The sequence below is a fragment of the Ambystoma mexicanum genome, chromosome 2p (assembly GCF_040938575.1).
Source record: "Ambystoma mexicanum isolate Mex_15411 chromosome 2p, UKY_AmexF1_1, whole genome shotgun sequence".
Classification (NCBI taxonomy): domain Eukaryota; kingdom Metazoa; phylum Chordata; class Amphibia; order Caudata; family Ambystomatidae; genus Ambystoma; species Ambystoma mexicanum.
The window spans coordinates 1,009,235,576-1,009,257,979 of NC_090923.1; the positions used below are offsets into that span (position 1 = coordinate 1,009,235,576).

At 49.0% G+C, this 22,404-nt stretch overlaps 1 protein-coding gene across 2 annotated transcripts in view; it reads right to left on the bottom strand.

Annotated features, from left to right (window-relative positions):
- PCNX3 (pecanex 3) overlaps positions 1–22,404 on the bottom strand; it is a 1,956,057-nt gene that overhangs the window by 59,623 nt on the left and 1,874,030 nt on the right. For both annotated transcript variants that reach the window (XM_069644841.1, XM_069644840.1), the window contains one exon: positions 16,743–17,200. In XM_069644841.1, coding sequence (XP_069500942.1) covers positions 16,743–17,200 — 458 coding nt within the window. The remainder of the gene's footprint in view (positions 1–16,742; positions 17,201–22,404) is intronic.

Genomic DNA, 22,404 nt, shown 5'->3' on the forward strand with positions numbered 1-22,404 from the left:
TAGCAGGTCTGCATACCAGATTTGCAGCGATAACGCCGGAGCGACAAGTATCATCCTCCAGTGCCATTGTCTGAGTGTGTTGATCAGTCGTAGTGGGAATGGAGGAAAAGCGTATAGGAAAAGTCCCTCCCACGGGTTGAGAATGCATCCCCCATGCTCCTCAGATTTGTGAACCTGCTGGAGAACTTCTGACATTTGGAATTCGTCGCCGTCACGAAAAGGTTGATCTGGGGTAGCTCCCACTCGTGGCAAGAACATAGCTCCCTGCTGAGCGAGTCTGCAATGGTGTTTCTCGGTGCCTGCCAGGTGAAAGGGGAAGAGAGACATGTTCTGATGAATGGCCCAGTGCCACAGATCCTGGGCCTCCCCTGGAGAGAGCCAGACAGCACGTCGCGTCCTGCTTCCGGATGTAGAACATGGTGGTGGTGTTTTCCATGAATATCCTTACCACCTTGCCCCACATCGGAGGCAGGAAGGACTTGAGGGCCAAGAAGACGGCCCGAAGCTCCAGGACGTTGACATGAACGATCTTTTCTACTGGCAGCCAGAGGCCTTTGGCGTGAAACTGTCCTGTATGAGCTCCCCAACTCTCCAGAGAAGCATTCGTGGTGACCGTCTCCTGGTAAGGAGTGACTTGGAATGGGCCCCTTGCTTGAGATGAGAGTCACGCCCCACCACCGTATTGCTCGTCGCAACTCCTTGCTGAGGGGAATTTTGTCCATCCAATATCCCAAGACTTGCAGCCCGAGGTTTTATCTGTAGTCTGCAAAGGAGGACGAGGTTGATGCAGGAGGACATGCTCAACAATGACTTGCAGAGTAGGGGACCACTCCAACGACAGACGCTGCACCGTCCCTCGAATGGCTACTACCCTCTCTGCCCAGAAGACCGCTCTAAACTCCAGGACATTGATGTGAAGAGTCTTTCTCTGGCAGCCAGAGGGCTCTGGCATGCAACTGGCCGGTGTGGGCTCCCCACCCTTCCAGGGAAGCATCCGTGGTGACAGTCTCCTGGTACAGCGGGACTTGGAACAGAGCCTCTTCTGAGAGGTGAGGGTACCCATCGGAACTCCTTATTGAGGGTTATCTTGTCCGTCCAGGATCCCGAGACCTACAGCCACCTCGCATCCAGAAACTCCTGGAGAGGTCTCATCTGCAAATGTGGACGAGGTTGATGCAGGAGGATATCATGCCCAGCAGCGACTTGACACCTTGCACGGTGGCTGGCCACGCCGAAGACAAGCGCCGTACCTTGCCCAGGATGGCTACCACCCTCTCTTCCGAGGGCAACACCAGACACGTTACTGTGTTAAGTCGGGCACCCAGAAACAGAGCATTCTGCGATGGCTCCAAGAAGGACTTTGAATAATGTATTGAAAATCCCAGCTTCGTCAGCAGGCGTTCCTCGTTGTGTGTTCACTCATCAATACGTGGGAGCGGGATTGGACAAGCTAATCATCAAGATGAATAAGTTACTCATCCCTGGTAATGTTCTTTCGATTGGATGATCCTCCCAAGTATTCCTCATCTTTGAAAATTATCTTCCAGCTTCAGCTGCTTCGGAAAAAAAGCATTCTGGACAGAGGGCGCTGTGTGGTAGCGTCAATGACTCGATGTCCCTCGAAGGCTTCCGTCCTATGGTCGACATCAAACGCAGTATATGTAGCACGCGCAGTGCCCCTTGGTTTCAGTTCTTGTTTTTCCATGTTTAGAGCAATTACTAGTGCCTCCTTAGACTTTAGCAGATTCGGAGAGACCACAGAGTGTAAAACACTTAAATTCTGCAGCCGGGTAGGTTGGGGGGGCGATGAGGAATACGTGGGAGGAACATCCAATTGAAAGAAAGTTACCAGGGGTAAGTAACTTGTTCTTCGAATAGATGTGTCCTCCCACGTATTCCTCATCTTTGATAGCCTCCCAAAGCAGTAATAGTCTTGTAGGTGGGAAAAGAATTTAGATCTTCCTTTAGCAGTTATCATGGACCCTTTCCCGAAAGCTCCCTCATGAGTAGAAGAAGTGTCCAGGGAGTAATGTTTGATATTGATATTTTATTTCTATCGCGCTCGTACACAAGTGTTTCAGAGCGTGACAAGGCAAGGGAGGGCAACAGGGGAGAACAAAACAGCGATCTTACTAGGCCCAGTGACATTGAGAACGTGCAAGTGCATGGGGGAGAGGAAAAAGTGCATGGAAGGGGGGAGAAGTGGAAAGTGCGAAGCAGAGGAGAAACAGATAAATAACAATAAATAATAAAGGCAACAAACAGTTTTAGTGCAGCCAGCAATTTGAAAGTGCTAGGTTTAAGGCAGCAGACAGGGTAGGTCTGATAAGTGCAGGAAGAAAAAAGGGTGGGGCAGTATGGGTACAGATACAGACCCCAGTACAAGGGGTGGCCAGGAGGCAGTGCGGGAGGGTGGCAGGGTGAGCAGGTACCTGGGCCTGGAGGACAGAGGGTGGCCAGGTGCATGTTGCCAAGAGAGAACAGATCAGCAGGGGAGAAGGGGAGCGAAGGCAGAAGAAAAGAGGAAGGTCTTGAGGTGCTTCCGGAACCGGAAATGGTTCTCCTCAAGTTTTAGAGTGGCAGGGAGGCTGTTCCAGAGGGAGGTCCCAGCTGAAGACAGAGATCTACCCCAGCTAGTTTCTTTGAAAAACGACTGACCCTGAGGGAGTTGGAGGTAGAGGAGCGAAGAGCTCGAGAGGGGAGGTATTTGCGGAGGGATAGCTGAAGGTATTTTGGACCAAGGCCCCAAAGAGCCTTGTGGACAATGCAGAGGGTTTTGAATTTAATCCTTGCATCCACCGGGAGCCAATGGAGAGATTTCAGAGCAGGAGAGATACGATCCCAGGGCTTGGGGCCAAGCACAAGTCTCGCAGTCCTGTTCTGGATTAGTTGCAGAGGGCGGAGAGTAGAGGCAGGTAGATTTAGAAAGAGGCTGTTACAATAGTCCACGCTAGAGGGAACCAGAGTTTGGGATACCATGAGCTTTTTGGGGAAGGAGAGGAAAGGCAGAGTACCTATGAGGAGGTGCAGTCGGAAATTTGACTTTTTGGAGACCTCAGAGATGTGGGTGGAGAAGGAAATGGTGGAGTCAAAGATGACCCCGAGGTTCTTAGCCTCGAAGGTGGGGGTAGGAGGAGGGCCAGTGGGTTTCACAGAGGTATGTATATTAGACCATGTGGCTGCTGCACAAATGTCTTTAAAAGGTACTCCTTGCTGAACAGCGGAAGCAGTAGCCATTCCCCTGCTTTACCAGCCAGTCTACAGCATTCTTGGATAGCCAGAATAATCCATAGATAGAGTCTGTTTTGTTATTGCTAACCCCAATTTATGACCTGTATATCCATTGAATAATTGGTCGCCCTGGTACATTTTTGACATTCACGAGATATAAAAACTGAGAGCCCGCCTAGGGTCCAGCCTATGTAAATGCTCCTCCTCCTTTCCAGGATGAGGAGGGGGGATAGAAAGTGGGTAAGACTATCTTTTGTGACAAATGGAAGTCGGAGACTATTTTTGGCAGAAATATAGGTCTTACATTAAGAATAACCTTATCTTTATAGAAGACCCTATATGGAGGTTTACAAGACAGTGTTTGCAATTCGCTCACCCTGCATGGGTTCAAAAGGAATGCATGTTAAGAATGTTAATACAAGATTTAAATCTCAAACGGGGACCTTAAAGGGAGTAGGAGGAAACACATTAGTGAGTCCTTTAAGAAACTGAATGAATAGATCTCATTCTCAGGCAAGCCTCTGGCACCAGAAAAATGCAGGATGCCATGAGACCAAGCAACTTCAAAAAGATAAATAAAAAAGACAAATGAATAAAAAAAAAAAAAAAAAAAAGAAAAATCGAAGGCCGGAAGACTCTAGGCACTCTGAAATTTGGTGACCATCTGCAGAATATGCTGAGCCCTCACCTCGGTGGCAAGGCTTTTCCTGAGGAGGAATCCAGGCCTGCTCCGATAAATTGGAGTCTGAGATGGTCTCATGTTTGACCTCTTGTAACTGGGGTTTCTTGAGAAATTGGCAAGATGTTCCAGGGTCTGTTTGGGAGAACGAGTCCTGATCAGCCAATCTTCCAGGTAGGGGTAGACATCAAGCCCCCCTCTCCTGAGTATCGCTGCCACCACTGCCATCAACTTGGTGAAAACCCTTGGGGTGGAGGTCAGCCCAAATGGCAGAACTCGAAACTGAAAATGAAAACCGCTAACGGCGAACCTCAGGTACTTCTGTTTTGTGATGTTAGCCACATGAAAGTAAGCACTCTGAAGGTCTAATGATACCATCCAGTCTTGGAGTTGGAGGGCCTGAAGGATCCGAGAAAGGGTAACCATCTTGAACTTGTCCTTCCTGAGGAACGTGTTCATGTTTCTTAAGTTCAAGATCGGTCTCAATCCTCCATCCTTTTTGGGGATTAGGCAATATGGGGAGCAGCAACCCTTGTTCCTCTCCGCTGCATGTACTGGTTCTATTGCAGCTTTCTCTAGCAGGATAAAAAAATTCCTGCATAAGGAGCAGATCTTGAATTTTTCAAAGAGCGCCTCCTCGGTGGATGATCATGGGGCCTTTTTAGAAAAGGAAGGCAGTAACCCTGGGCTACCGTTTCCAGTGCCCAAACATCTGAAGTAATGTCTCACCACTCTTTCAGATGCTGTGAGAGCCTGCCTCTCAGTGGGGTCTTGTGGATTAAGGCCTCAGAGAGGTTTTGAGGCGGCTGAAGCAGCGTATGAGGGCAGAGCTGACGCTGCTTGGGCTGATTTAGCACCTGTTCCTCGCCCACCACAAGGGAATCTTCTTTGTCCTCTATGACTGGCTTGTCCTCTGCCTCTTCCAATTGAGGAGTAGAAACAAAAGGACTTACCCCTCCAAGATGACATACCGGAGCAGGAATGTTGAGGCTGTCTAATAGCAGCGCTAAGAGATTTAGCCGCAGCTTTTGAGGTCTGTTGCCATTTCAGACTTTCATCAGCCTTGCTACCAAACAGTCTCGAGACGTCAAAAGGCATAGTGCGTAATCTAGATTGCACGTTTGTTGCAAATCCAGATTTCCTTAGCCATGGAAATCTGCGTAGCACGGTGCTAGTCGCCATGGATCTGCTAATACTATCTGCAGTATCCAGACCTGACTGGTGGCACTCATACATTGCCTCCTTACCATCCTTGGTAATAACCAATAAGCCGTCCCTCTCTTCCCCTTCAGGGATGTGGTCAGCTGCCATTGCTGCGCAATCCCACAGGATGAACGAAAACCTAGATTTCAATGCCATGCTACCGGCAGTAAATACTTTCCGCGCCCAAGCATCCACCCATCTATCATCCCTGTCCGTAGGAATGGTGGAAATGCAGTTTGTTTTGTGGACGTAGCTGCTTGGATCACAAAACCTTCCGGAGTCGGGTGCTTGGTTAAGTAATCTGGGTCACTACTTGACGGTCTATATTTATTGGGAAAGAATTTGGGGTTTCCCAATTTGTTGTAACCTTTTTTGCAAAGCAATATGGAAGGGCAAAATGAGATTGCTCTGTGGCCCTTGGTCTAATATGTCCGTTAAGTCATCCTGTTGAAAAGAAGGAGCAGGTCTACTCCATCCCAAATATTCTACTACTTTGCCCATCAATTGTCCATATGAGCTGTCGGCATGATCTGCAGGATCTGGCTTTCCAAATTCTAGCCCAGGAGATATATCGTATTTTTTATAAAACGCCTATACACAGGCAAGTGTCTACTCCACTGGCTGTCTGTAGTTTGACATACAGATCTTTAAGCCTACATTTATCTGAAATAAACTCATCTGACACTTTTGGAGTGCGATATTGAAGACAAAACAGTGTTTGATCATCATCAGATGGTTCATGTTCTTCATAGATTGAAGAAAGAGATTTGAAGAAATCTTTTTGTAGTAGTGGCTTATATGATTTCTCTTGTGTTGCCTACAATGGCTCTGAAAAAGTCTTCCGAGTAGGCCTTCAGGCCAATGGCATCGAAGTCTTCGACTTGGGCGTCGATGGCTTCGATATGTGTGTCGAAGGTTCCGATGTCGAGGGCGTCATTTGAACCGATTTTGTTTTTCTCAAAGATGTCTTTCACAAAACCCTCGAAGGGCTGGACTGACTTGTCGAGGTCCTAGAGACCTTTTCACTCTTTCGAGGCCTCTCGATGTTCGTCAGGCTTGCGTCCCGGACTCGAGGGTGCACAGGGTTTAGCCTTAGAATTCCCTTTATCATTTTAATGCAGAGCGACTGGGACATGGTCTTCCTTCCATTCTTTCAAGGGATTAGGGGCTTCTCTCACGAAGATTTTCATCATCTCCCTCCGAAACTCTTCCCATTTTGCTGGGGAGTCGGATTTAGTTGGACATGTAATTCTCTCGGGTGAGTAGTCACTCGGGAAAGAAGGACACCTATGACGTCTTTTCTTCGACTTCCTGGAAGAAAAGGAAGAATAACGCGAACGACTTCTCGATCTAGATTTCTTTGATCTTATTCGACGAGGAGAATCTCTCCACTCATCCGAAGTATGCTTTTTTGGGACAGAAGGGGATTTTGGAATTCTACCACCACCAATTAACCTTTCCACTCTCTCAAAGCCTTGCCAGTCATCGCCTGACAGGATTTGCACTCCTCCGTATGATGCTCTGTGCCAAGGCACCACAGGCAAATGCGGTGGGGGTCCATGATAGACATCTTCAACCTGCAATCCTGACATTTCTTAAAACCCGTCTTGGGCGTCTATGCAGCCAACGGCAAAGACATGGTGTTTTCTATTTAACTAACCAAAGCGCGTCGTAATTCTCTCCAAGCGAAAGCTGCATCGGAAAAACGAAACTGAAGCCAACGGGGGCTGCGCGTGCAACATATACTGTGGATGATGTCTACCATCGGACGGAGGCCTTCGAGGGTCATCAAGTCATTGACGCTACCGCACAGCGCCCTCTGTCAAGAATTTATTTTTCTGAAGCAGCTGAAGCTGGAAGAGAATTATCGAAGATGAGGAAAACATGGGAGGACACAATCCATTCGAAAAGGGTAGATGTGGATGCCTTTGAGATGAAGGTGCGCCGCCCACTGGAGCCAAGCACTTTGTAAAGACCCTTGGGCTGACTTCAGGCCAAAGGGAGTGCCTTGAACTTATCGTGGCTCAGGGATGACACTAACAGCAGGAATTTGCCGTGTTTCCGGGAAATGGGGATGTGGAAATAGGCGTCCTCCAGATCCAGCAACGCCAGGAAGTCGCCTTATTTCACCTGGCCAAGCACGTGCTGCAACGTAACTATCCTCAACATCTGGGACTTCAAGTACTTGTTGAGGCGTCTCGGGTCCAGGATCGGCCTCCACCCTCCTGTCTGTGTTCGGATCAGAAAGTATCTGGAGTACACTACAGAGGCCGGAGGCACTGGGGTACGGGCTCTATCGCCCCTTTCTTCCTTTCTTAACATGGTGTGGACCTCCTGCAGCAGCTGCGCCATGTGCTGTTCTCGTCGAGCCATAGGTGGAATACAAGTACACCTGCGTTGGAATTCCATGGTGTGCCCCTGTCCGAGAGCACCCATCTGTCCGTGGTGATGTTCTCCCACGCGCTGACCTACTTCGTCAGCCAGCCTCCCACTGGAGAGCAGAAGTGGAGTCCCAAGTCCATAGCCGGTTCAGGCCTGTTTCGGTGTCTGAGCCCTCCCCTGCGGCCGGCGCCGACGCTGTCCTCTGCTACCAAATGTCTGTGAGCAACCTCTATATGCCTCTTGCGTCGTGGCGCGGGAAGATTGTTGATAAGGGGTGTTATATCCCTTGGTGGTTCTGCCAGACTTTCCTCTCGAGGAACGAAAGGACAACGACCGATGTTGCTGCAGGGTACCCAGTGTACGTGCCATCTCCTTGTCTGTTTTGATCACTTGCTGAGACTTGTCGACGATATTACCAAACAGGTTCTCACCATCAAATGGCATGTCCAACACTTTGGACTTAACATCCGGTCCGCTATTGGTGGCCTTGAGCCATCCCTGCCGCCGAAGAGACACTCCAACACACCCATTCGCAGGAAACCTGTGTCTGCAAGGTCTACTGCCATTGTAATGGTGTGGTCCGTGGCCACGTCCCCTTCTGGCAACAGCGCCAGAGGTCCACTTTTTTATCACCATGTAAGTCCAGAATAGGGTCCAGTTTATACCCTAGTTTCCGGTCATAGCAGGACAAAATGGCAAGGGTGTTAGCAGCTTTACTGGTGCTGACAGAGTGTAGATGATCCTTTTCCTCATCGCATCCAGCTTCTTCCCCTCCTGATCCAGGGGCACAATGGACGACGATGGGTTTTCGCTGATCGCTTTCTGACCGCGGCTGAGACCACAGTCAGGTGAAGGCTGGGACCGGAGGCACTTGGGGGCTGAGTCGGGACTCTGCATTTCTTCTCAAGTCTATCCCGCTTGGGCGGCGCAGTGCTCTGGGTCTTCATCAGGGACAAGCCTTCCTCCCATATATCGTCCTGTAAGGGGACGGACATGATGGTCTTCTATCTGGACTCACGTCTTTGGTAAAGGAATCCGTTCTTTTTAGTCTCCTCAGGAACCAGACGAAACAGCTCTGAGGCCCTGGACATCACAGCGTGAAACAAGCCGACCTCATACAGCGGAGGAGCCCTGTGGGGTTCATTTGCGCCCAACGGTTCCCCATCTGCTGTTGCCAACTCATCTGCCTTGTCGGTGTCCATGGGCGTAGCTGGTGTATCCGTGTCCATGCCTGCGTGCAATGCCAAATCCCCAGTCAGAGTCATATTCCCGAGGTGGAGGTGTGGGGTGGTCCTTTGCCTTGCACTTGCGCTGGGGTGGGCTACCGGGCTGCAGTCTTGGAGGGCTCCTAGAGGGTGCATGGCCCGGCGTGGGAGGCAGTCTCTGCTGGATTACCGAGACCAGTGTGTGTAGCGTTGTCAGTATGTCCAAGGACACGTCCCTCGGTTGAGGCGTGAAAGGAAAGAGTGGTGGAGGTTCAGGACTGATGCGCCTTCTTTGGCGAGGTGGTGAACCGGGCTCCCTCCATGGGGACTGCCCTCTTGACACAGGTCCATGACCCCCTTTGTGGTCCAAATAATAATCTTCGGGCAGATCATCCTCACCCTTCTCCGAGCAGGTATAAATCTGCACCGGCTTCTCCGGGACAGCTCGCAGGCCCGTACCCTTCTTGGGATCGATAGGAGCCTTACCCATTCCACTCTCCTCAGACCCCTGGGGCAGAGCGGCAAGGGGAGCTGTTCCCATTTCAGTTGCCTTCGGCAAGCATGGTGGCAGCGACGATGGGGAACATTTATGAGCATGTGAATCCATGCCAATCCCCATGCTGGAGAACTAAGTGTTTAAAACAAAGCAAGGCAAATGCCCGTAGTGGGTGTTGACATGATGAGATTTCTACCCAGTGCTCTGAACGTCAAAGTGAAGAAATTCAATGAAGCGCGGGTAAATGGCAGGAGTAGCTATGACCCTCTTAGCCAAATGCCTCAACATCTAATTAGTGATGTGCATGAAAGGATGAACGCGTCCCTACTTCAACAAATCAAGGGAATTCTTCCCTTCTCCCCAAGGAGGATCCCCCCTGTGAGGCTAGGAAGGTGGGTCTGCTTCTAAAACACCCTCGCTTACGGGTCAAGGCAAGTGGGAGCTCACCGGGAGAGACTCCCCCTTTTAGGACAAGGACTCCTGTGAGGAATCCCTTGATGCCTCCATTTGATGGCCTATATGGAATTATCTAACACTCCAAATCAGCACAAGTTCCATAACTGGGACGATGAGAAAATTGACTTATACCATTACTAAACAGAAAGAGAGCCGATCTCTTTAAATCAACAACTTAATTATGCTGAGTACGCTTAAAGAGAAGGACAAGGCCAAGAGAGACGCGAGCAGGAGAAGGCCTCTGTACAGAGAACATCTGAGGAAGGCAGAGCCAACGCAGGTCGAGGAGCTCACAAGTTTCAGAATTGCTTCGGAGAGGAAACAAGAGATTCTGAAGGGTGAGCATGTACGAGGAAGCAGAAGCCGTGAAGACCGTAACAGAGAGCTTGGTGGTGGCGTGACTGTACCGGCAGCGTGGTGCACAGGCTGTCACCTCAACTACACCGATACCACTGCACTGACGAACCAATTCCTGCACCGAGCACCCGTAACGAGACCATGATGCTGGAAAGGAGAAGGAAAGACATCTAAAGGGGATGTTAGAGAGAACAAAGAGAAATGAAGAGAAGGAAAAAGAAGGTCCCACGCAACTACGGGCATCAGAGACAATGAAGGTAAAGGGGTGAAGGGGAATACCGTAAAGTATAAATGGACTTGTTATAGAATCGGAGATACTCGTTCCAGTACAAATGAAGACACTGTGAAAACCCCATTGATGAAATGGAACTGTATGTATGTGATAAAGAGAAGCACATAATCTACACAAAGGCAGAGGAAAAAAAACTGGAAAATTGCTACCTTGGGAAAAGGGGAAACTAATCCAGAGATTAAGAAGCACAAATTGGAACACAATAGAGAGAGATAATTGTGTACTGAGGACCCGAGATCCCTATGATTGACTGCATACAAAGAAGTCCTGTGAAGGAAAGCTTGAATCACAACTGTATAGAAACCCAAACTCTCAGAATCCTGTAGGAAGGAGAAAAGAATTCTGACCAGAACCAAGCAACCATTAATTAAAAGGAGTTAGAAAGACTATCAATCCTGTCAGGGAATTGCAACACCCAACACAAAGGATCACAAGAGACTATTTAAGAATTGCATACTAATCTGAAAAGAGAAAGAAGAGAAGACAAGTGCAGAAGCATTACCAACAGGAGAATGGAGTCATTCTCCTGACCTTAGTTGATTATAAAAGTGGTAGGGTCAGAAAGTTTGTTTTAGATGGCAGACTGTTTTTCTTTGGACATTTACCCACAGCTGACGAGCACCTTAGTTAGTAAAGAGGATGGGGAAGCCTGATAGTGATCGAGAAAGATAGGCATTCTTTAATAAAACATATTACCAATGTCTCAGAGTGTCTGTGTCATTCTGATCTGCCACACTACCTTCTATCTAGCACAACCACAGGCAAGGGAAAAGGCTTAACAGAATCAGCTGGGAAAGAATACCCCATTGAGCTTGAGTCTAGTCTAGCACTATGAAGAGACATGAGGGGTGTAGGATAAGTGGGAGGCCCTCGGGCCGCTGGTGAAATACCACTACTACTTTTCCAATTTCCTGTTGAGGCTGGCAAGCCCTTTGGGGCTCTCGCTTTTGGCCTACAAGCCCTTTGGGAGTTTGACTGGGGCAGTACACCTGTCAAATGATAACGCAGGTTTCCTAAGGCGGACTCAGGGACCACAAGGGCAAAAGCTTGCTTGATATAGATTTTCAGTATAAATACAGACTGTGAAAGTAGGGCCTCATGATCATTCTGACTTTTTGGGTTTCAAGCAAGAGGTGTCCGAAAAGTTACACCAGATAACTGGCTTCTGGCTGCCAAGCGTTCATAGCAATGTCGCTTTTTTAATCCTTCAATGTCAGCTCTTCCTGTCATTGTGAAGCAGAATTCACAAGCGTTGGATTGTTCACCCACTAATAAGGAACGTGAGCTGTGTTTAGACTGTCATGAGACAGGTTAGTTTTGCCCTACTAATAATGTGTTGTTGTAATAGGAATTCAGACATTTGGTGTATGTGCTTGGCTGAGGAGCCAATGGGGTGAAGCTACAATCTGTGGGATTATGACGGAATGCCTCTAAATTGGAACCCCCCCCCTAAACCGTAAATATACTGCAGTGCTGTGGAGCCTCGGTTGGCCTAGGATAGCTGGCCTCTGGGCTGGTGCGTAGAGCCACTCGTCTCGGCACTTGAATGTGGACATAAGGGGGCCACCTCGCTCGCCCGTACGGCACCACATGTTTGTGGGGTACCCAATGCTAAATCCTTTAGAGTACCTAATTCTAGGTCAGGGTTTCATAAGTAGCAGAGAGCTACCTCGCTGCGATCTACTGAAAGTCATCCTCTGAGCCAAGCTTTTGTCAAAAAAGTGCTGAGGCAGTGCAAAAGGGTCTCTGTCCTTTCCGCTGTGCCACGGGGCACTAGGGAAGCTCCAACCCACCCTGGACGAACCCGCGTATGGGCTGGGGAGTGCTCTTCTCTCCCTTTCTGGTCAGCATACCAAACCGGATGGACTTGGCCTAGTCGAGTGGCAGGTCCCAGCCCATGGGAGGCAGGGAAGAGAGGCTTGGACTTGGCTGTGTATGGCAGTTTACGCCCGCACCCTGAAAAATGGCCGTAAGGCAGGCACAACCTCATGGCCGCCAGGGCATCTGGTTGGGACAGGCCAGCCCGGGACATCTGGCCCTTCGGCTGGGCGTGACTAGCCATCTGGCTGGAGCGGTCAGACCAGATGGCCTGAGTCACAGATAACCTGGCTGACACACTTGCGTCCGGCTCTGCCCCATAAGTCCCCATTGTCAATGGGAAGAGTCTTCCTGCGCAGCGGCTGTGTGGCGCAGGCTCCCGACCCCTCCCCCCCTGCACCCATACTGGGGCCCCAGGAAGGTGGCGAGGTGGCCAGGGAGCCCCAGTGCAGGTTGTGCCAACGGGCCTGAGCGCAGTACGAGGCTGGAAGCTGAGGCCCAGGCGGGAGTGCCTGGGGAGAGCTACCAGGGCTCTGCAAGACAGTCTCGGGCTCCCTGGGTTGGCATCCCAGAGTATAGGGCCTTAACCGACTGGCCCCAGAGGATTAGAGCAGAATCAGAGTACCACCAAGCTGGACAACCAGACGTATGGGAAGGCACTCGTGGTGAGTCCTGGGTCCTGCCAGGGCTCCCCGATGCCAGCTGGGGCATTCCAGGTTAGCACCCACCCCACAAGAATCTCAGCCAAAGTGCTCAACTCCACCCAGCCATGGCAGAGGTCCCTGCACACCGCGGCGGTGGTCCCGGCCCCCTCCAGAGCAAAAAGCTCCAACGCACCACTGCCCTTGGGTGCCCCAGACATCTACCAAAGGCTAAGCTCTAACGCCTCGAGGCCAGAGCTACAGGTGTTTCAGTCTGCTGCAATCGCCTACCCCAGGCCATGTGTGCCTAGCAGCCAATGTGGGCGTGAGGACCAGCTGCCCTTCCCTGCCAAGTTCATCAGTATCATGCATGACACCTTGAGCCAGCCCTGGTATTTGCTTCCAATTGCATGCTGGAACTTGTAGTTTCGTTTTTTCCACTGCAAAGGGGGCTTACAAGTCCCAGCATGCAGTGCGAAATAACGAGAACTAGCTCAAAGATTCCACTTGGAACTGGGAAACCTGGCAGCTATGCCATTAGCTTTGTTTCAAATAATCTAACTGAGAAGCTTTTAGTAGTCCACAAAACTCCATAAAAGTACCATTCACTATTGCATACATGTAACATGCACATGTTCCTTTGATCCCCTTTGGGTCCTGGAGTTTGAGAAACATTCACTGTATTTCAAATAATCACAATTCTCTTAAAATTATTAATTTATCTAAACCATTACAAGTAAAATACTGTCTCCAAGGTAGGCAGTATTGTACCATTTTTTAACTGTCTTTTTCTATTCGTTTTAGTGGCAAGTAAGATCTTTTCTAATTCCTTTGCTGCTTTTATGTACTCTGTCATTCAGCGGTATGCAACCTGAGGCCCTTCAGATGTTATGGACTGAGAATTCCATGATCCTTCACCACTGACTATCCTGGTAAAAGCTGACTGGATTTGTAGTCCATGCCATTTGGAGAGCCGGAGTGTGCAACTGCGGTGGGGAGTCATAATGTCGAAAAAAAAATGTCTAAAAAAAAATGTCGACTTTCGTTTTTTTTAATTATATATTTATTTTAGGGGTTCGGGAGTAAAAAAAAAAGGGAAAATAAAAAAAAAATAAAAAAGGGGGGTTGGGGGGGAACCCCCCCATTTCGAAAAAAAAATGCATTGAAAAAAAAAGTCGACATTTTTTTTTCGACATTTTTTTTTCGACTTTTTGACTGTCGACATTTTTGTTGTCGACATTATGACTATAAACCTGCAACTGCATTACCGTAAATGTGTGCTTCTCACTACATGCCTTTGTGGCAAAGAGTATACATTTTTCAGTAATACTGCAGAGAATATTTTGTTGGGTGCTGGAGTGGAAATAATTGTACCTTGATATCAGTCAGCTTTATTCCTAAGAGTGAAGCTGGACTACTCCATCACGTTACTATTGCACATACAGGTTTGGTCTTCTGAAACGCATCAGAGAATTTCAGAAAAACTTCCCTAACAATCAATTTGTTGTCTAGGTTGGTTAGGTTCAGAGTGGGAGCTCAACAGCTCCATAAATGATCTGACATTCATTCATTTAGATCCGTTACATGCCATGTAAGCGCTATGGTGATGCTGCTTCCCTGGAGCTGCACAGGTGCTTGCTGCAAAACGGTTGCGAAGCATGTAGCCGCTTACTCTAGTGGCAGTACATGAAGCCCCTACGGGTGCTCCTGATGAAAATGTTACACGGCACATAAGTGTTATTCTTCTTCTGGTATCTTTATCCTCAATCTACTCAGCTATGGAATGACAACAGCTGGTTTACTTTTATAGATTTCTATCCCCACTTAGCACATTCCACTAATGAATGTATGGATTTATTCAACAAATATCAACTGATCAGTGTATACATCTAAATTTTGTATCATTATGAGAATACTGATTAGAAATATCTCTCTCTCGCAGCGTTTTTCGAATTTCTTCTTTTGTCTCAATTGGGATCTCTGGCTCTGTTACAACTTGGCTTCGTTCTCATCTCCCTGATCGCTCTTTCTCTATTTCACAGGCTGGAAACGCCTCTCCCCCAGCTTCCCTTCACTGTTGTGTTCCCTAAGGCTCAGTCCTTGGGCCTCTTCTATTTATACTGCTTCTCTGGCAGATATCTTTAAACCTTTACTTTCATGCCATTTCTCTGCTGATGACACCCAGCTCTTCCTCCCCCTTCCCTTCCTTTACTGATGCTATCGACAAAATTATCTCTGCACGTCTCCAGGTTACATAAGCTTGGATACACTCTCGCCATCTCCACCTCAATCCATTGAAAAAATCAAATCTTATTTTTCCCTAAACCCCCCCCACAACCCCACCTCTTTCTTACCTTTTCCCCCATCCTCCATCTCCTTGTCTCCTACTGCTTGTAATCTTGGGGTTACCCTTGATTCCTCCCTTACTTTCTCATCTCACATTTCCAATATAGCACTGGTTTCTCGCTTTCAGCTTTCCACTATTCGCAAGGTTTGCCCGCTATTATCATTCCACGTTCTCAACTGCTAATATCTTCTCTTGTCCTTAGAAGACTTCACTATTGCTCGGCTCTCCTTATTGGCCTTCCCGCCTACCGTATTTCTCCCCTGCGCTCGATCTGCAGTTCCTCCATTCGTACCATATCCTTACTCCCTCCATGTTCCTCTATTTCCAATGCAGTACGCACCATTGCCTGGTTATCTTTTGAAACGCATCTCCTGTACCATTTCCCGTGCATCGTATTTAATGCACACAGAGTCTGGCTCCCACGTACTTGGCCTCTATGGTTTACTTATATGCTCCTACCCGTTCCTTACGTTCGCCATCTCCTCCTTCTCTCAACACCCAAACCTCCATGTGCAGGCTAATGTTTTCACGCTTTCTTCCTTCTCACTCCTCCGTTTGCTCGTCTCTCAAAACTCGCCTACTTTTATCTCAATAATTATTGTTTTTATCATGGCCATTTAATTGTACCGTTACTTACACTGTTCAGCACTTAGGCGAAAGCGTATCATAAAACCAATAAATTAAATGAATGTAGTGACTTTTAACCACGTTTTACGGTTATTTATCTTGGTGCACCTATGTAGGGGCAGGCCTTTTAAATGGTGTGCACCTTAAACCACTTCCTCACTGCCCAGCTGTGGATCACACTATGTATCCTAGGAAACAGGCGTTGATCTCCTTTAACCTGAAGGTTAGCACCGGGAAGCACCACACCCTCAAAGAGAGGCTGAGTTCCCATTCATAAGTCTTAAAAAGGGTTGCAATGATCTCCTCGGCCGATATTATTTTGTGCATGGGGTTAACAGGTGTTGGGGGCTTGGTATAACACTACAACACTTTAAAAATGGACCCATGCCGCAGGTTCATTAACATGCCTGCATCCTTTTTCCTAAGCAAAAAACGAGGGGCATGGAGCCATGCCACTGTAGCAGATTTGGTAAGGCAGCATTTATTTACTGGTGCGAGGGATCCAGGGGGTTCACGCCATGAGACACACCTGCAGGAGAGTTATAGGACTGCATAATAAACCAAAATGTTAGAACCCCTCTAATGAGAACGAACATGACCAGACAGCCTGTTCTTTGGGATGCTTCTCACTCAGGGGAATCTAAAATCCAGTTAAGCTTACTGTAATTTCACAGATGGGAAATATCTATTTGGATACCTGTCTAGTACTGCACATACAGTCCAGCACTGAAATGCTAGGCAATTCTTCTCTGAACACGAGTACCAACAGCAATCGAGACATGCATGAAAACACACATTTGTCCTGGGCGTGGAGCGGGGCGACTGAACCAAAAAAGTGAAGTAACAACCCGTGCAGCAGTGTGATCACTGTGATTTTCCAAACTCACTAATGGAGCAGAGGTAAAAGGGGCCATGGGTACATATGATCTTACACAATTAGTATTTCCTGACAATGCAAATCTCGTAAGTCTCGCCAATCTGTCATGCCCTTTCTTAGCCTGGGCTCACCTGTGGTTTAGGGTTGGAAGTGCACTTTGCAGGTGTCCCGACAGTGGTGCTCACACTGCTACTTGACTGAGTTCCTGAATTTCCATCTCCATCAGGTGCTGCCGCTAGCCCATTGAGTCCTTTGCGGCCAGCCAGGCTCCACTTCCCACAGAGTCCCTCATAGGTGAAGGTGGCGGAGGACCCTAAGCCCGAACGGTGCAGCACACGCCCCTGACCAGAGCCATCCAGCTGGCTGCCTGTTGAAAAGCGGTCCATCTGGGAGGCCATTGACACAAGTGAGCTGTTGAACGACACCTGGCTGCTGGACAATCTCTGGCCCAGGAGGCCCTGGATGGAAGATGTCCACTGCAGGGAGTGGCTGCCCTCGCGTCTGCCTTCTGACTGTGCCAGGAGAGACAGCTGCAGTGGCTGAGGCCGGACCAGCCAGTTCTGGCCCAAAGGGAGGTTCTGCTCACTTCCTGAGGAAGGAAGAAAAAAACAAAAAAGTGTTAGCAAAAACAGAAAATAAAGTCGACTAAAGTTTTAAATGAAATCACAGTGGAGCTGATCTAGCCAAGGAGGGACCTCTTACATGCAGCCAAGCACTGGTAGATGGGAGTATTGCAATACCGTACAACGGTAGAATCAGGCTCTATCTGGCGATCTCCATAAGCACAGGAAAACCCAGCCTCAACAGAAACATCCACACAAACACGAAGAAAGCGCTAGTAACACCCAAGAAAGTCATATATGTGGCAGTTTAAAAGGTGCTCTAGAACAGTGGGAGCTTCCCCTGGGAGAAGTCTGTAAAGGAAGGATGCTTAGGCATATAGTTTATGTAGATATGGGGATCAGTTACATTTCAATAGAAACCTCAAAATATATCTTTGACTGATGCACTGTGGAACCTGCACAAACATGCCTTTGCCAAATGCTCCTAGAAGCAGCTTCAAATAGGTATCACAGACAGCCAAAAGAACATCCAGAGTTCACAGGATGGTTCAAGGTATTTTTGTATAAATCGCATGACTCAGAATCTTGCTGGTATGTTACTGAAACGTGGCACACTAAAGGCCGCCCCTCGTGTCTTGCGTGGGCTTCCCACCTCCCTAGCTCAGGCTTTCCTGCATCTCAAGGTTGCCAACTAGAGATCGGTAACACCTACTATCGATAATTATCTAAGGGGATAGCCTTTTCTATCTCACTTCCTCTGGGGTTCTTCTAGTGGAAACCTATCATGACAACTCCTTTGGATTTGTACCACAAAGTGATCTGGTGCCTTTCCAAAGATCCTGTTTCTTTCACTTAGGATGTTCATGCCCATGCGTTCCTGCCCCTGATGTTATTTCTCCTTACACCCTCTTCCGCCTCCTTTTTCCCTTCTCTACTCTCTCCTTCTTTCCCTCCAATGGTCAAACAATCTCCTAGCTTATCCTCTCTACTCTTCCACCCTCCGATCTTCTACTCTCTATTCTCCACTCTCCTCCCCTCTATTCTACTAACCACTCCCCTAGCCTCTTCAGGCTCATCCCCCTATCCTCTCCATTCTCCTTCCCTCCTTTACACCCACTCCCATTCACCTTTTACACTCCTCCCTCAAGCACTCATCTTGCTCTCACTCACTTATCGCTCTACTCTCCAACACAACTTACACATTCCAGCACCCATTCACACACTCTTACATGGAGGTACCACTCTCTCACCAACCAACAACTCAACTGCAACAATCTCCAACACAGTCTTTTCAAGCTCTGCTCCTTCATCCTTCCTCTGCCTGGTCTCTCGGTCTGCCTCCAATCCACCTCTCATTCAAACAACACTACCTCATTCTGTCTCTCACAGGGCTTTTATAACCCTGACTTCCTTTAGAGGTCTTTTCTTCACCGTCCTATTGGTTTGTTTGCTCACCTGTGTCTTGGGGCCAATCTGCTTTATTATCCCAGGGTCGTGTCTCATCAATGGGACATTTTAAAAACCCTGCTTAGCACTGACCCCCTTCTGAGCGTTGCGCTCAGGTCAATCTTTCTAATGCGAGGTCCGATGGGCATGTCACTGTTGCAGAGAAGCGGTGAGTCTTCATTTATGAGGGAAATAGTTGGATCATTACTGCCGTTTCATTCTTGCATGAAGATGTCTGTTTCACTCCGCGGAGCACAGTGACTTCCCCCTCTGCTGCCGTGCTTCTTGGTACAGGTACTCCTGCAACGAGAGAAATAGAATTCTGGCCAGAGTAGGCTATGGCAGGCACCGGGTGGTAGATGAAAAAATTACTTCCCTCTCTGTAAGGTTTTTTGATGGACAGTCCTCCCACAGATTCCCCATCTATGATATCGATCTCTAAGCACCAGCTTCTCTTCAGAAACGTTTTCCAATGCCATGGGGCACAGCACGCTCCCCCCAATGCCGCAACGCGATGGACAGGACATCGGCAACAGTGTATATAGTTGGGCGCACCCTATGAACTCAGTTCCACCCTTTTCCCCTAGCACTCCGATGCTGAGGGACCGCAGAACGAATACTGGTGCCTTGAAACACCATTTGTTGTACAGGCGCCTAACAAATCTCCAATAAATAAAGATGTACTAGCAACCGCAAGATGGGCAGGTAGGGAGGGCGATTAAGTCATTTGTTGTTCTAATGGATTCCATCCTCCCACGGATTCCTCATCCATGATAGAGTCCCAAAGAAGTACAGCTACCTGGAGGAGGGAGGGTAACAAGGACGCCACCTAAACCAGAAAACTCTGAAGGACAGCTTTGCCGAAACGTGCATCCTGACCAGACAAAGAATCCAAGCAGTGATGCCTAGCAAACATGCAAGGTGAGCCGCGGCCAACCCTCTGGCGGAGGGAGCCCCTCCTTTCCAGATTGCAGCATTCTGAGATGCAGAAAATGACCCATTGAGACAGGGTCTGTTTCGTAACAGCCCAGCCCGTTCTGGCACACGTGTAACCAATGAAAAGATGGTCATCAGTCCTGTTCTCTCTTGTGCGAGAGACGTGCAACTTGAGGGCCTGCACCAGATCTAGACGATGGAAATGCTCCTCTGCATTGGAATGGTAAGGCGGCGGATAGAAGATGAGTAAATGGATCTTTTTTGAGAGACATGGGAATCGGAGACCACCTTCAGACGGAAGGATTAACAGATTGAGCTGTCTAACGGAGTTGATGGCAGCCAGTAACATCACCTTACGGGTGAGCAGTCTTAAAGAACAAAAATGAAGGGGATCAAATGGAGCACTCATTAAAAACAACACTAAATTTAAATCCCATGCCGGAACTATTGAGAAGACCCCTCAGGAACTGAATAACTGGGGATCGTGAAAAAGGAGCCTTGCTCCGGGGTCCTCTTAAAGACAGAAATGGCTGCAAGATACCCTTTCACTGTACAAGGACAGAAGAAATTCCAAAATGGAGGAAGTGGAGCAAGTAAAGGCACCAGACTCCTCTTCTGGCACCAAGCCAAAATCTTCTGCCAACTGCAGGCATAAATGGACTTGGCGGCGGGTTTTCTAGCATATATGAGTACATCCAGAACATCCTCTGACAAATCCCACTCCGTATACCACAGCCTTTCAACAGCCAAACATGAAGGTTCAGGCTGCGCAGGTTCAGGTACAGGACTCTTCCCTCAGAGTGGGAGAGGAGGTCTGACCTCTTCGGAAGACACCAGGGAGGGCAAGTGGCCATGTCCAGCAAATGATAAATTACTCACCGTAGTAACAAACATACTCTTAGCCCATAGTTCCCTCTCCTTCATACTGCATGGGTGTCCCTTCCAGGGGACGTGAGACAGAACCTTTTTCACCAGAAAAAACCTTCTTCCCCATGAAATTACGAGGCGCACAGGGGCGCGGCCCAGGGAGCATGCGCTGCCCTGACTCCACCCTCCAGCGCCACACCTCAGTCCCCTTTGACGTGTAGACAATAGATTTAACATTGCCTAATGACACCACAATTATTAGGGGGGAGGTTGGTATACGTTAGTCACTACGGTGAGTAAATTATAATTACTCTTACGTCCCGTCCCCTTTCCTCCATACTGTATGGGCGATTACAACAGAACGTAGCCCCAGGGTGGAGAGGAGACCCTCCTTAAGCAAACAGGCTCCTGAGAACCGCCTGCCCGAAAGCCGCATGAGATCTAGAGCCGGCATCCAAACAGTAATGCTTACAGAAAGCCGAGGGAGAGGCCCAAGTGGCCGCCATGCTTATGACTTGCCAAGGGATGTGGCACTGGAATGCGATGGCTGTTGCCTTGGCCCTGACTGCGTGGGTATGCATGTTGCCCGGAAGTGGCTTATGCTGGCCCTCGTACGCCGCTTCTTTGATGGCTAAGACCATCCAGCGGGATATGGAAGCCTTAGAGGCCTGATAGCCTGGTCTTGAGCCTCCGAAAGTGACAAACAGGGTGTTTGACTTGCGGAAGCGCTTGGTCCTGTCCAAGTAGAATTTCAGAGCATGCCTGACATCCAGGCAGTGCAGTACACTTTGTGCTTCACCCTTAGGGTCAGGAAAAAACGTAGGAAGGACTATTTCCTCATTCAGGTGGAAAGCAGACGGAACCTTGGGCAGAAATGCCGGGTGCATCCGCATGACTACCATGTCCTTATGAAAGGTGGTATATGGCTCAGAGGTGACCAGCACCTGGATCTCGCTGACTCTACGAGGCGAGGTAAGGGCGACTAGTAAGGCCGTCTTGATGGTGACCAACCTGATGTCCATGGACACCATTGGCTCGAATGGTTTGTGTGCCAATGCGCCCAAGACTGTGTTGAGGCCCCACACCGGGTTCGGTCTCTTGACGGGCGGGAAGAGCCTAGCAAGACCTGTTAGATGTTTCTTGACGATAGGGTTGTAGGAGGAAAAAATGCCTTCCTTCGAGTTCTTGAAAGCCCCAACGGCAGCAAGGTATGTGCGGCAGGTGTCCACCTGCACACCTGAATGAGCAATGGGCGCCGAAAAGGAGAGCGTGTCGTCCAAAGTGCAAGCCAAGGGGTCAACTCCCCTGGAGCCTGCCCAGTGGCAGAATCTGCTCCATTTGCTTTTGTACTGGGCCCTGGTGACTTTGCTCCTGGCACCTTGTATGATCTCCAGATTGGCCTGAGAGAGGCTAAGGTGCCGAAACGTTACCTGCTCAGGTACCACGATGTGAGGGCTAGTTTCCCTGATGTGCTGGGCCCGTCGCAAGGTGTACTGGAGCACCTCCGAGAGGCTGAGTAGCTGCGAAAACCATGGCCTGGCGGGCCATCATGGAGCTATCAGAATGATGAGGAGTCAGCGAGACTCCTTGATCTTGCAAATTACCCTGTGGATCAGAGGAGTGAGCTGAAAGGCGTAGGCTTTCATGCCGGTGCACTGGAGGTGAAATGCGTCGCCCAGAGAGCCGGGGCCCTGACCTTGCCAGGATGCGAACTGGGGACACTTCTTGTTGTGGCAGGTGGCAAAGAGATCCACGTGGGGATGACCCCACCTGTTGAAGATCTCCTGAATGACAAGGTTGTTTAGCTGCCACTTGTAATTGTCCGCTCCCAGCCTGCTGAGCCTGTCTGCTTCCAGGTTGTATTCCCCCGGGAGGTGGACTGCTGAGAGGTAAATGTCTTTTCCAGGGCCCATTCCCACATGCTGATCGTCAGTCTGCGCAGAGGAGGGGATCTGATGCCTCCCTGCTTGTTTAAATAGTA